General features: G+C 50.7%; 1 protein-coding gene across 1 annotated transcript in view; it reads right to left on the reverse strand.

Moving 5' to 3' along the window:
- Positions 1-14,525, reverse strand: part of CSMD2 (CUB and Sushi multiple domains 2) — a gene marked incomplete at its 5' end in the record, with an annotated part of 488,286 nt that overhangs the window by 237,981 nt on the left and 235,780 nt on the right. Inside the window, one exon of the mRNA XM_081146285.1 lies at positions 12,357-12,469. Coding sequence (XP_081002411.1) covers positions 12,357-12,469 — 113 coding nt within the window. The remainder of the gene's footprint in view (positions 1-12,356; positions 12,470-14,525) is intronic.

Consider the following 14,525-nt stretch of genomic DNA (forward strand, 5'->3'; position numbering starts at 1 on the left):
CCAGAAGGATGAGGAACCTGTGGAGCCAATCAGTGCAGCCTACACCAGCCGACCTACTGTGGGCAGGAGAAGCTGGGTCCTGGCAGCCTTTGGGGAACGGTGCCTAGCTCAGGTGCTGGCCTGATGGATTGAACTGGGTTTTCATCCAATCACTGAGTCCAGTCTACAGCTTTTCAGGACTCTGCCAAATAATATAGCAAGGGTACGACAGCTTGAACTCCACAATTCCAAAGGCCACTCCTCTGAATCCATCCACCTTCTTGGGTCTGACTACCCCAGTTCCCCAGGGCACTTTATTGGCCTCGAAGGGCTTCATCCTGTCTCTGGTTATATGGCTTGGGGGTATCTATCTAATTCCAGACCCCTGTGGCACCTCACAGCTGGCCCATGCAGGGTGACTTAGCCTCACTCATACTGATACCCAGCCATGGTAGCAACACCTGTGACCAGGCACTTCCTCTGTGCCAGGCCCTGGGCAACATGCCTTATAAGTTCTTTATTTAGATCAGTATCCTTGACTCCCTTCTTTCCTTCCACCCACACCTGCTGCATCAGCAAATCCTTCCACATACATCCAAATGCAATTTCCATGTCTATTACCCTGGTCCAACTCTCTACCGCTTCTCTCCCTTGTTGCCATGGCCTCCCATCTTCCCTCCTTGCCCTTGTTATAATCTGTTCTCAACACAGGAGCCAAAGGGATCCTTTTAAAACATAAGTGAGACTGTATTACATCTCTGCTCAGAACTCTTCAGCAGCAACCCATGTCTCCTAGAGTGAAAGCCAATGTCCTTAAAATGGCCCGCACAGACCGATCTGCCCTCCCCATGACCTCAGTCACTCTCCTCCAGCCAAGGGCCTCCCTGTTGTTCGACAATATGCCAGGCATGTTCCTGCCTCCACCTGCCAGCTCCCTAGAATGCTCTCCCCCTGGAAATCTTCATGACTCGCTCCTTTTTCCCTTCAAGTATTTGTGCAAACACGGCTTCCTCATGGACACCTTCTCGGACCGCTCCATTTGAAACTGCCCTCCAACCCAGCTCTCCTTCCCCTTCCCCACTTTATTTGCCTAACTTTCTCACATGCTGTATCACTTACTTAGTTTGGTCGCCTGCATTGCAATGTAAGCTCCACGAAGTCAGGGATTTGGGGCTATTTTGTTCACTGCTATATCCTCAATGCCTAGAATAGTGCCCAGCACACAGTGGGCCCTCAATGGTCATTTCATTTAATCCTATACACTCAACAACCTTGACCAGTAGTTATTATCCCTACTTAACGGATAATAAAATCAGGGTTCAAGGCAGCTAAAATGATTTGCTGTAGGTCCCAGAGGCAGGAATCGGCTGAACCTCAGCATCTTTCCTTGTGATCTGCCCCCAAAGCAGTCCCAGGGACACCGCCCACCTTCTCAGCATCTTTCCCCTCTTGGCGCAGGCCCTGAAACCTGAGGTACTCGCTCTGCACTGGCGGTGACAAGCCAATCCTGAAACTAAGCCCGCAGTGACCAGGTGCATCGGGGGGCCATCTCCCAGTACCCCCGGCCCACCCTGCTCTGCCTACATCAAAAAGCTCCCCAAGGACTTGTGGCTGCCAAGCTGCTGTGGAAGCTGAATGCCTGAAAGAATTCAGTTACTACCACAGAGTCCCCACTATCCACTCAAACCCTTTTTACAAATGTGCATTACTCTCCGTGTGTATCCAGCAGGAAAATTTCCAATGAACACCAACATGGACCATTATTAAGCAGAGGGTGTTAGTGGGGGAGCATGCATTATTCAAGGCTAGCTAATAGAGTGCGGCAGGGGAAAATTCCTCTGATTGGATCATCCCAAGAGAGCAAGAGTGGTCCCCGGGCTGTGAGAACAATTGGAGCCCTTTCCCCTGAGGCCCAGCATTGGGCAGGGGTGGGGAAAGGGGTCTGTCACCCAGTGCGGCCCATGTGAGGTCTGGTCTGTGGAGGTGATTCAGGGCACCGAGCCAAGAAGGAGGTGAGTCAGTTTTCCCAATCCCTTTGTTTCAGGTTGAAGTGTCCACTGGAGAAGGGGGACGGGGAGGGGGGCCAGTGCACCATGGATGCTATTCCCAGGGCAGATGCTGCTTGGGGTTTCCTGGAGCTGCTGGAGGGGCACTGTGAGGTGCAGGTGGACATGAGGGGGTGGGTGAGAGGGAGCCCTACTTCCTCTCGTCTCGAGGTTACATTACGAAGAGGGTCCTGCTCTCCTCCCCTCTTGGGACCCCAGAAAGAATCCTTCCAATTTCTGTGTCCCTCCTGTCTACTCACCCTCCCCAAGAAGGACTGGCATATACACACACTCATGTCCACAACCAGCACAACCGCGAGAACACACCTGTGCACTGTGTACACGTGCCTATCGCTACTCACATACAAAATGTAACTCGCACGTACACAGGCTTCCGCACTGTACGCGAACACAGGCAGGGCTCCCCAGAGGAGAGTGCTGGCTTTAACTGGTTGATGGAAATCTTACCAGGTACATCCATCTCCTCCGAATGATAATGACTACAGGAGACTGCCAGGCTGCTCCATTCATCCTTTATATTCTGGTTAATTACAAGACATTTCCCCGCTGCTGTAAAGGTTAGCGGGACACATGGCACACATTTAGCTGGAAGAATCCAGCAATACAAATGCCTCCGCAGTCTGCAGCATGAGTTATTGGGCTGGGCTAGCAGGAGACGGGGGCCTGTTAGTGGAGAGGAGAGGGAGGTCTGACCTGTCTCCAAGGCTCTGGGAATCGCGCGTGGTGGGACCTGCAGCTTCTGCCCTTCCCAGTGGATTCAGGCTGCCCTCCACAAGGGTGATCCTGCTCTAACCTGGGTCATCCCCTCGCTCCACCACTGGGCTGTCCTGCTGACTGGAGCATCCCTTGGCCTCTCCCCACACCTATTCCTTCACCGAATCCAATTCGATCAACCTTAAAAAAATTTCTTCCTATGTGTCCCTTCTTTCAATGTTCTAAGCCACTCCTGCCCTAAACTCATCTTTTTTTGCTTGGATTTTGTTCACTGATTCACTCTCTAGCCCAACTTTAAAAACGTTGCAGAGCGTGATTGTCTAAAAACTGAAATCTGATCTCCCCTTTGAGAACATGTTGGATGTGCCTCCTGCACATTCTGTCCCTCCCTTGTCACAGAGGGCCTGCCTTGCAGCCTGGCCACCAGCCCTGTGGAAATGCTTTCATTACCCACAGTCCTTCGCTAGACAAAGCCAAGGTCTAGCACACTGGCTCCTCATCTCACTCAGGTTTGTGCCACAGATGTAAAATTCAGTGCAGATGCCTAAGACCTAATGCTTCCAGGCTCAGACCTTCTAGCAGACACTGAGGCCCTTGCAGTGGAGAACAGCGGTGGTAAGAACAGTGATCATGAAACAGAGCCGGGGAGCCTCAAAGCAACTAAAGATGAGGGTCAGTTGACTTACAGGATAAATATAAAACAATCACTCCAGATTTGACCAGGATGCTGCCAGCACATGAATGAAGAGGCTGCGGTGGCACCACCACCGCTATGCACTGGAACGTTCGATGGCCAGGGAAAGCTTCAAGATGAGCAAAAGTGCTCACCCAGGGGAAAGCAGGAAAGGTGTGATGTTGCATGTCAATACTGTAACCATGAATTTAGGAAGCCTCCTAAACCCATTAGAACCCCTGAAGAGATTGCTCACTTTGCCACAATTTCTGCAAATGGAGACAGAGAAATCAGCAACATCATTTCTGATGGAATCACAAAGATTTGAAGAGTGTCCTTGCATCATAGGGCAGAAAAACATTGAATGATGAATTAGGAGTTGAAGGCACAGAATTCAACTAAGATCCCACACCCCCCCTAGTTGAATAATCCATAAAAAGTTCAGTAAGGGGAAGTTCGGGATACTTATGAGTTCCAGAAATTGCCAAGGAACAATGCAAGGCTGTGGCTGTAATTGCTGAAGATGCGCTCAGTCTCTCACTTTGAATGGGATAAATGTTGGCTTTCTGGTTACTGTGGTCCAAGCTCCAGGTTCCAGTGTCACAGAAGGAACAAAAAAGCTGGCTCTACTGATGGTGTGGGGTTTGGAAATGATAGCCAGGTTCTAAATCTTTAAGATGTTTTGCTTTATGACTTAGAAAAAGTTGGAGAGGTTACTGTGATGCAAGATGATGCCACGTTCTTGCAAGGAAGAGGTGATAAGATTCAAGTTGAGAAACATATTCAAGAAACCACTGAGCAGTTAGAACGTTAAGACGACTGATAGTGACAAAAAAACAACTAAATGAACATCTGGTGAAACTTCAGACAGTCATTGTGTGGAAGACTGCGGGGACAAATGACGCAGAGGAGGGTGAAAAGGAAGAGTCACAGGCTCACTGGCTGCTACCGGAGCTGCTGTGGAAAAGGCCTTGTCTGGGTGCCCTGCCTTGGCACACGGTCTGGGTGCCCTGCCTTGGCGCAGTCTGGGCGCCCCGCCTTGGCGCACGGTATGGGCGCTCCTGCCTTGGTGCATGGTCTGGGTGCTCCGCCTTGGTGCACGTTCTGGGCGCCCCGCCTTGGTGCACGGTCTGGGTGCCCTGCCTTGGTGCACGGTCTGGGTGCTCTGCCTTAGTGCACTCCAGGATTGGATTCACTGCTCTAGCTAATGAAAAGCAAAACATTGGTGTGGAAATCATTAAAAGATCACTCCACATTCTGACAGTGACCACTGCTAAGAATGCAGGTGTTGAAGGATTATTGACAGGAAATTTATGCAAAGTTCCTCAGTAGCAGGTTATGCAACATGCTGGGTGGTTTTTTTGAACAGGGTGGAAAAATGAGCCATCAACCCAGCTTAGGAGGTAAGAAGTGCCATCTTGGATGCTGCTGGTGTGACTTCTTGGTTAACCACAGCAAAACTCATGGCTACCAGAGTTCCTAAAGAAGAGAAGGCCCCTGGCCTGGTAGATGGGAGGCAGCGTGGGAGTGGACTGCTCTAATTTCTAGAATAGTGCTTTGCCATTAAAAATGGACTGTACAGTGGTCTTCACAAACATCTTCTGAGAAGTTAGTGGAGAAAAGGACTGAAAGGAAGATGTTTCAGGGAGTCACTGTGGCCATCAGTTATTGGTTTCAGTTGCCTTTGCAGTGCTGTTTCCCCTCTTCTCCTCTTGGCTACCTCTTGTCGGTCAAGGCCTCACCCAAAGGTTATCTGCTCTCTGGGGCTGTGTCTACATCTCAGGGAGAAGTCAATGCCCTCTTAAGACTGCATTCAGACCACTGAAACCCTTAATGCAACGCAACATCCTGTCTGGTTCTCCTACCAATTTGTCCCATGAACTCCTATGTCTGTATCCTGTGACTAACACAGAGCCAGGCACACAGAAGGTTTCTGGTCATAGTCTGATGACCAAATGGATGAATGTTCAACTTTTAGAAGAGTATGTGTCTTGAGTTCATTTCCTGGCAAAAGAAATGGGTTTACTCACTGGTGAGGTGAGCAGTGCCACATTCTGTGTCCACGCTCACTTTTCAGTTCAGGCTCGCTCTTGACTGAATTCAGAAGCCTGGCTTTGTGGGCTCCTGAGCTAGGCAGCAACAACCCCAGCAATTTGTGCAAAGGTCCCTGGAGACCCAGAACCTGGAAATAAGGCTGGCAAGAATTTGGCAACTCAGCAGGCTAACAAAAGAGGACAAGAGTCAGCTTGGACCACGGGATGCCTGAGGCACACTCTGCTCTAGTCCAGACTGCGGATCAGTCACAAGCAAGAGCACACAGGTTCAAGTGAAAAACAGAAGCTTCAGCTTGTTTCTATAAACAGTCTCGAGCAGCTCAGCAAATGCAAACTGTTTGCAAGTGGAAAAGTTTATTCTGCAGACAATTGTTTACAGGAATTACAGAAAGCTGAGGAGCCAATGGCTTTCACTGTAGAATATCTTCCATCTCCTGGTCACCAGCGTTGAACTGACAAGAGACACAGAGAGAGGGACAGCAGGGCCAGGCTAGGATTTGGCTGAAGGGAGGGACTTCAGGTCAGAGCGGCAGACACAGGAACATCTCCAAGGAGGAGCCAGCTTACTCTTATTGCACATGGTTTCCCCATAAAACAGGGAGTCAAGATGACTGGTGGGGCTGAGGCTTCAAGGTCCCATTTCCCTTGCATGTGACATGTCCCAGATATTTCACCAGGACCTCTTAATTCCCAGTAGCCCCATGGGGTGAATATTATTCTCTCTCTATGGGGAGGATGGTGATGGCGAGGGGTGCTGTTCTCCCCGCCAGGAAAGTCCCTCTCTAGTGATCACTCGCCACTGGGGGCATTTAAGAAAAGTTCTTCTCATGCTGATTCCTTACAGTCTTGAAAAAAACAAGAAAGCAACGAACACTGAGAAGGACTGGAAATGTTCCTGGAGGCAGAGGAGAGGATTACACAGCCTCCGTGGTCTTTCAGAAGTGGAAGGAACCTTATGGACCTTCAAGTCCTGTGGTTCCCAAGGTGAGACAGAGGAACTGTCATTTTAACACTCTTTAGGTAAACACCTGCTACACAAAGCAGATCAACGAGGAAGTGGTTGAAGTTGAGGTGGAAACCTGGAGTCCCACCCATTCTGCCCCTATCAGAACAGCTGCTGGGAGAACCCCTTGGCCTCCAAGGGACCCACTCTGAAAACCCACTCTTTTGGCCCCCTCCTCTCACGTTATACACATGGGGAGGACACCTGTTCTAAGAGAGGACTGGTGGCCCCAGCCTCTATTTTGCCTTGAACCTTCCGCATCTCTCTCTACCCCAAGTCCTTCTTCTCTGAGTTATAGACTGGCAGAGGAGCCAACTACCTACCAGGGAGTCCCTCAACCCCTGATATCCCAATACGACCCAAGAATGTGTCCCAAGCAAAATTCATCCCCCATCTGCCTCTGCCCAAGATCCTCCTGGTTAATATGATCATTTTCACTCACTCAAGCCAGGAACCTAAGATTCATCCCTGACCCCTCCACCTCCTTCCCCATCCCCTCTTGCTCCCAAACCGAACTAGTCAGGAGTCCAGCGTGGTGCACCGCGGGAAGGGCTCGTCTGCTCTGTCTCGTCCTGTCCGTCTCCACTGCTTCGGCCTACCCCTGGTCCACGTCACCTAATCTCAAAGTCTCCTCACTGGGCCCCGTTTTCATTCTACAGCAGCCCAAGAGCTTTGTAAAATGGAGACGTGATCCGATCTCCCCTCTTGTTAAAACTTCTGAACACCTCTCACCACCCGTGGGATCCAGCCCAGCTTTACTGCAGCTTCGCACAACGTAAGCCCTACCTGACCTTCTGCCTCAGGCCTCGCTGCCCCTCGCTGCTCACCTCTGCTCTAGGCTGCGGACTTTGTTCTGACCCAGTAAACGTTTTCTGTAAAAGGCCTGGAAGTAGATATATTAGGCTGTGGGCCATCCGTCTGGGTTGCAAACTGCTCAGCTCGGCCCAGGTAGCGCTAAAGCAGCCAGAGACAATTCATAAATCAGTGAGCGAAGCCACGCTCCAATAAGCCTGTATTTATGGTCACTGAAATTTACATTTTATACAATTTTCACATGTCATGAAATCTTCTCCTTTTGCTTTTTGTCTTCAACTGTTTAAAAATGTAAAACCTATTCTTAGCTAGATGGCAGAGGGCTGCATCTGGCCTGCGGGCTGCGGTTTGCCCATCTCTGCTCTGGAGACATGATTATTTTCTCGACTGAGCACTTTCATGCCTTTGTGCCTTCACTCTACCTGGAATGATCTTTCTATTGTCTGTCTGGCATCATTTTGAGACCCATGTTGAAGTCATTGCCACTTTTTTGTGGGATTTTGTGTGTGTGTGTGTGTGTGTGTGTATGGCTTTTCTTAAGTGCTTCCTGCAAAACTAATTACTCCTTTATCTCTGGTCCTAGGCCTTTAAGGGGCCTCAATTATAGCTCTTCTCATGCTGCACAGAAGTTATAGACGGGCGTCTGCTCTTCTTTTCACTTAACCTGCTCTGCTGGAGAGCAGACATTGGTCTGCCTGTGTTCATCATCTTTCTACGCTGTCACGTGGTAGGGTCACATAGCAAATGCTTGTGAAATTACATACACTGCCCACCTTCCAACAGGCAGCTGGAGGCAGCGCCAGGCTGGAACTCAGATCCTCTGATACCCTGTGGCATTACAACTGTTTACGGCCACGAACAACCCTAAATTCTGATTGGGCGAGATAGGAATGGAATGTGCTATGTTGTAGGTTATTGGTGAATTTATTTTTTGTTTCTCTGGGATACTATACGCATCAATACAATGAGGAGTTGGAAATTAGGAGCTCAGAGATGCCATACATCACTGAGACTCAAATGCCGTAACACTGAGCAAAGGTGAAACGGATCCTGCGCTATGATTCCCCAGGTCCACTTTTCAAATGTCTCTGTCCTGTTCTGGTTCCCCGAGGCTGACCTCTGTGGACTGTCAGAGAACAGGGAGCCCACTGGTAAAGCAGGTTAGACTCCCAGGGCACAGATCAGGCCAGAGCAGGGCACGTGGGCCCTTGCTCCTGGCCTCTGGTTGGGTTGGCAGGTGGGAGGCACAGCTGATATGAGGGAGGGAGGAGGGAGAGAGCTGGATACTGATTCCTGGGGCTCCCTCCTCCTGCAATGGTTACTGATTCCAGGGGATCCCTCCTGCACTCGCTACTCCCTCGCTGGACCCTTTCCCTAGCCTGGTAAAGGGGTGTGTTGTTTAGTCCCTAGGGGCCTCATCTCCCCACGGATTCCTTCAATCCCACCCTGACCTCTGTAACTGGCCCCCCTTCACTAAACCCTCGGTTTAAGCTGTGCAGTGTGCCTTCAGTCTCCTGCTAGACCCCTGGCTGAGACCTGTCTTTGCCGCTCTTTTGGACTGAATCTGCAAGCAGGAACTCTAGATCGGTCTTTGGTAGTTCCCAAGTATTATTCCTTTAGAGCAGTGGTTCTCAATCAGGGGTAACTTTGCACACAGGAGACATTTGGCAATGTCTGCAGACGTTTTGGTTGTCACAACTGTGTGTGTGTATGTGTGTGTGGAGGGGGTGCCACTGGCATCTGGCATCTAGTGGGTAGAGGCCAAGGATGCTGGAAACACACTACAATGCACAGACAGTTCCCCACAACAGAATTATCCAGGCCACAATGTCAGTAGTGCTGAGGTTGAGCAGCCCTGCGTGACGGAATCACTGATTGAATTACTATATGATTAGTGTATACCCTTTCACTGTGTACATCCAGCCTTGAAAAAGAAGATTCCAGGGAGAATCATTTATTCCCACCATCAGCACACGGCTCTGTAGAGAAGCATGCCGGAGCCAGGTGAACACGGCCAGCCGGGTCCCAGTCACCGCTCTGACACACCCGGGACGAGACCTCGAGCCAGCCACGCACCCTCTCTGTCACTCTCATCCCTCACCTATTCAATGGGGCTGATGGCAGCGCCTACTTCACATAGCTGCTGTTAGGATCGAATGAAGCAATAAATGCCAAGTGCCTGCAACCGAGGAGGAAAGCCCTTTATAAACACTGACACACTCAAATGTGCAAACCTGTGCTGGGCCGCGGCGAGGGAGACAGGGGATAAGACAGGGCCAACTTCTAAGAGGCTCATGAGTGAAATAGTTTTCCAGACTGCGAGTTGTTCTCTGCTACAGACTTGTGAAATTCTTTTAGAGGTTGCAACTAACATTAAGAACTGGAGAAGACATTTCCAGGGTGCCTCACGTTGAGTCAGGGTAAATACCACTTAGTGACATTTTCCTTTTGGCTCTACAGATATGTGTGTATACTGGGTTGTGATGGAAAGTGTATTTTTTTTACAGTGGAGTGAGATTAATAAAACAAAGTTTAAAAGCACCAGTCAAATAGGAAAGGTAAGACACCCAAAGCATTGTAAGAGGGGCCCTGTGGTTTTGCAGGAAACTCACGTAGGCCTGCAAAATCAAGCTTCGCCACTTGGAGGCTGTGACCTGTGTGTGTTGGGCTAGTTACACAACCTCTCTGAGCTTCAGCTTCCTCTGCTGAAAAGTGGGAATTAAAAACACACCTGACCCGGCCGGGCGTGGCTCAGCGGTTGAGCGTTGACCTGGGATCCAGGCGATAGGGGTTAGATTCCTGGTCAGGGCACATGCCCGGGTTGCGGGCTTGATCAATGACTCTCTCATCATTGATGTTTCTCTCTCTCCCTCTCCTTTCCTCTCTCAGAAATCAATAAAGATATATTTAAAAAAAACAACGAAAAACCAAAAAACCAAAAAAACACACATCTGCCACTGTGTCGTGGGGAAGCTCAACAGGGGTGATGAGCAGACAGTGCCTAATACGGGCCTGGCACACAGTGGATGTGCAATCCGTGTGTGATCCCAACCCCTAGAGCCTTCCTGGCCTGGGTTCTTACTGCCTATTGTCTGCATCAAACCCTAAGCGATGACCAAGACAAATGGGCCCTGAGTAAATTGAAATATGAGAAACACCCGGCACCTGTTTAATCAGATGAAATGACAACATTCGTCTCTGCTTTTCTATTTTGGATACACATGGAAGAGTCTAGACAGGCACCTCACCCCCACAGGGGCCCAGCCTCAGTGGGAATGTCTCCAGGAAGGCTCTCGAAGCCAGGCTTTGTGGAACTCCGCAGACTAGGGGGGTTTCTTGTTTATTTTATAAATGTTTCAAAGGTGTACTGCTACCCAAGGCTGAGGAAATGAGGCCACTCACAAAAGGCTCAGCTTTTCGTGGTGATGCTTCTGCCTCCAGTGCTGCTTTTATCTGTTTCCAGCCAGAAAGCCTGGCCGGGGGCGTCGTGGAGGGGCCTCTGCGCTGCCAGCGTCACATCTGGGGTAGGAAGGGTGCTGCACTGTTGTGGCCTGAGCCTCTGAGCCTCTGAGGTGGGGCTGAAGTGGGGCTGGGAGGGACAAGGTGCCAAGATCTCCACTAGGAATTAGTGGCTCCCCGCTCAGCACACCCCCAGCAGGGGGCAGTGATTACAGTTCACTTGCACTCTTCTGTCAGGCCCAAGGTGTGGTCATTGCGTGTGTGCTGGTTTATCTCGCTGACTCCCTCAGTTCCTAGTCCTCAGGCCCTCATCACTCAGTCGCTCACTCACTCAGTCCCTAAGTCCCTTGTCACTCAGACCTCAGTCCCTCAGTCACTCACTCGCAGGGTAAGCCTACTCCTCTTTTTGTTCCCCAGAGCCTCCTACAGGACCTGATACTTAATAGGTACGCAATCCAAGTTCATTATTGAATCAATTAGAACCAACATCAATTTGTAATTGGTAACAGTTAAAGACTTAATGAGCAGGTTATGAAGCAAACCGCTGGTGTTTAGCTCTGTAAATTGTGTGTACTTCGAATACACTTGAGGTTGAAAAGCAATGTCGTCCCATCCATCCCTTGCAGTTTGCATCCCCTCGGGTGGTGGAGAGCTCCAACCCATTCCTTTCTATCAGTAGTTCTTGGGGTTAGGAAAGTCTTCATGACTGGAGCAGAACTGTGCTCACTTGCAATTTCCACCTGCCATTCCTGGTCTGTTCTCTTGACCTCTTGCCACTGGACAGCTCTTCTCAGATTTGAGCCTCTAAAACACAGTGCTCCCTGAACTATTTTGCCTATGTTTGTAATACACTGTGTTCTGCAGTAAATGAAAGAGAGTTGAAATGTGGCTGTTCTCCCATTTACACTGGGACAGGCTAACCTCTAGTGGTTAAGAGGATGAACTCTAGATTTAAAAGGCAGTTCCGGTGGCCTTGGGAAACTGGCTTAATTTCTCTGTGCCTCAGTTTCCTTGTCCATAAAATGGGAATAATGACAGTATTTACCTCTCAGGGTGATGACCAGGATTAAATGTGATGATGCTTTTCAAGTGTCTAGTACATTAACTGTTATGATTAGCCTGGCCGCAGGGGGGCAGCTTGGCCTACACAATTCGAGAAGTGTCACTTCCTTTGGCAATGGACCACAATGGCAGGTGTAGCGATGCAGATATGCAGATCTCTGGGTCTGTACATAAGAACAGGACCTCAGCCCTGGCTGGTGTGGCTCAGTTGGTTGGAATGTGGTCCTGTACACCAAAAAGCTACGGGTTCGATTCTCAGTCAGGGCACATACCTAGGTTGCAGGTTTGATTCCTGGTAGGGGGGTGTACAGAAGGCAACTGATCGATGTTTCTCTCTCACATTGATGTTTCTCTCTCTCTCTCCCTTACCCAATAAGCATATCCTCAGGTGAGGATTAAAGAATAAAAAAGAACAGGATCTCAGAGGCGAGTGTACCCTGAAGCCACACCAGACCCAGTGTGGAACAGGATGAGCTCCCCCAGGTGCCCCTCTGCCACCCACTGAGTAAGCATGGCAGCCCTGGCCTGCCTACCTTGGTACTGGGCGCTGAAGCCGCGCTGCCGGTGGTTGCCATCTGAGGTGAAGTGCAGCCGCAGCCAGTTCTTGCTGCTGATGACAGGGGCTGGGAGGCTGGCTCCGGTGAACCTGTGGGGACAGGAAGGTGGTAGGGTCAGAGGAACACAGATGGTTGGGATAGGGGAGTGGGTATCCAGGAGTCTCCCCACTTCCCATGCATGCTAGGGCCTCCGCTCAAGCCTGGAGCAAGGAGGGAAGGCTGTGCTGGCCCAGTGTCCTCCAGTAGCCTGGGGCCTGAGCTGCTTGAAGTAGCTCCTCAAGTGGCTGGCCCTTTCCACCACTGGGTGTCCCTGAGATGTCTCCAGGAGGGGGTGGGTCCTTCAGGTCTAGAGCAAAGATCCAGCTTCCCAAGCAGAGGTCTCCCCACCCCCAGGAGAGAGGTCCAGCCCTCCTAGCACAGTGCCCTCAGCAGATGTCCTCATCACCCCCAGGAGAGACCCAGACCCCCTAATGCAGGGTCAGCCCCCCTGGAGATGACCAACGTCGGGCTCTCCAGCAGAAGCTAGGGCTCCATCCCAAGGTGGAGAGGTTTGGCTACCCCTGGGAAGCCCCCTGGAACCTCCGAGGAGTCAGGACAAAGGGCTTGGGCAACACTAAAGGGAGTGTGGCCCTTCGCAGGTGTGAGAATCCATTTTGGGGTCACTCACTGAGCCCTGGGTCTCTTCTGGGTCCTCTCCCTGGCCCTGCTGGCTTGCCCCCTCCTCCCTTAGGTTAGCCTCCTCAGGGTCCCAGCCAGATCAGCTCAGTGGGTGGGACACCAGGTCTCCAATTGTCATTGCCCACTGCCCCAGCCTCTTGACCAACTGCCGTCCTGAGCCAACTTCCAGCTCAATCAGATCTTTCCTCCTAGAGTTATTTCCGTGACTCCCCAGCGTCTACACAAGACTGGCCTTGCAAACCTTCCACCCGGCCCTCTCCTTGAATGGCCTCTGCTCAGCGCTGGCCTCTCCACCACACTCGGCCTGAGCCCTGACACCCCTCCTAGCTCTGCTGATGTCCCTGCTCCCCGGAAACCCCCTCCATCTTCTCTCCTCTACCTACAGCCTCCTAGCTGGCCAGATGCTCAGTCTTCCCCTCTATTCAGGCACAAGCCCTCGGATGCTTCCCCTCAGCACCCTCACTCTGCTCCAGTCTGCTCCCGCTGCCAGGACTCTCCTTCCATCTCCTAGGTATTCCATGCGTCTCCTGTTCTGTGTCTCTGCCTTTTCTGCCTGGGACATACCCGCACCCCTGCACCACACACGCCACCGAGAGGACTTCGGGAAGCTCTCAGATGCCCCATCCCCAGGGCAGCCTTTCCTTCTCTCCTTGGCTTTGAAGCCACAGAGATTTTGGTTCAAATCCAGGTTTCACCGCTAACTGCCACTGTGACCTGAGAGCAGTTACTTAACCTTTCTGAGCATGAGAATAACACCAGCCTCCGAAGAGTTCGTGGGAGTAAGCGAGACACCTTCTGGGTAAAAAACCTAGCCCAGTACCTGGCATGTATTAGCTCAATCAATATAATTTTCCTTGCCCCTCCTCTGTGATGCCACCGTATTTTATTCAAATTACAATCCACTTTAGGTGCGTGTCTCCCTCTGCTAACTCCTCGACTATGGCCGTGTGGCCTGGTGGTAAAGAGCTTGGGCTCTAGAGGGGCCAGCTGTGTGATCTTACAAAAATTACTTACGCTCTCTGTGATGTTCTTGATAAAATAATAACCCCACCCTCAAAGGGGTGCAAGGATTAAATGCAATAATGCACAGAAAGACCTTAGCATGGTCCCCGGCAAATAGAGAGCTCTTGGTAAGTGGCAGTTGCTATTTTCTTCTGCATTTTTACTCTTCATCTTTGTACCAAGTAACTAACAGAATGCTCAGCACAAAGCAGGTGTGTCAGGATTCCAGCAGGAAACAGCTGGCAAGGTCATATGAGAAAAATCCCAGGAGTTTAATGGATTCTTTACAAAGGGAAACCACTTTCCACAGAGCAGATGGTTATCCCTGAAGGAGACAGCTGCATGGACCCAGATCTTCAGTCAGGACTACAGCCAGTTTGTGCAAATTGCACCAGGAGGGGGCAAAGAATGAATACCTGGAACTCCCTCTCCTCCCTCCCCTCCTCCAATCTCCTGCTGATGCTT

This window comes from Miniopterus schreibersii, assembly GCF_964146895.1.
Source record: "Miniopterus schreibersii genome assembly, chromosome: 8".
NCBI lineage: Eukaryota > Metazoa > Chordata > Mammalia > Chiroptera > Miniopteridae > Miniopterus > Miniopterus schreibersii.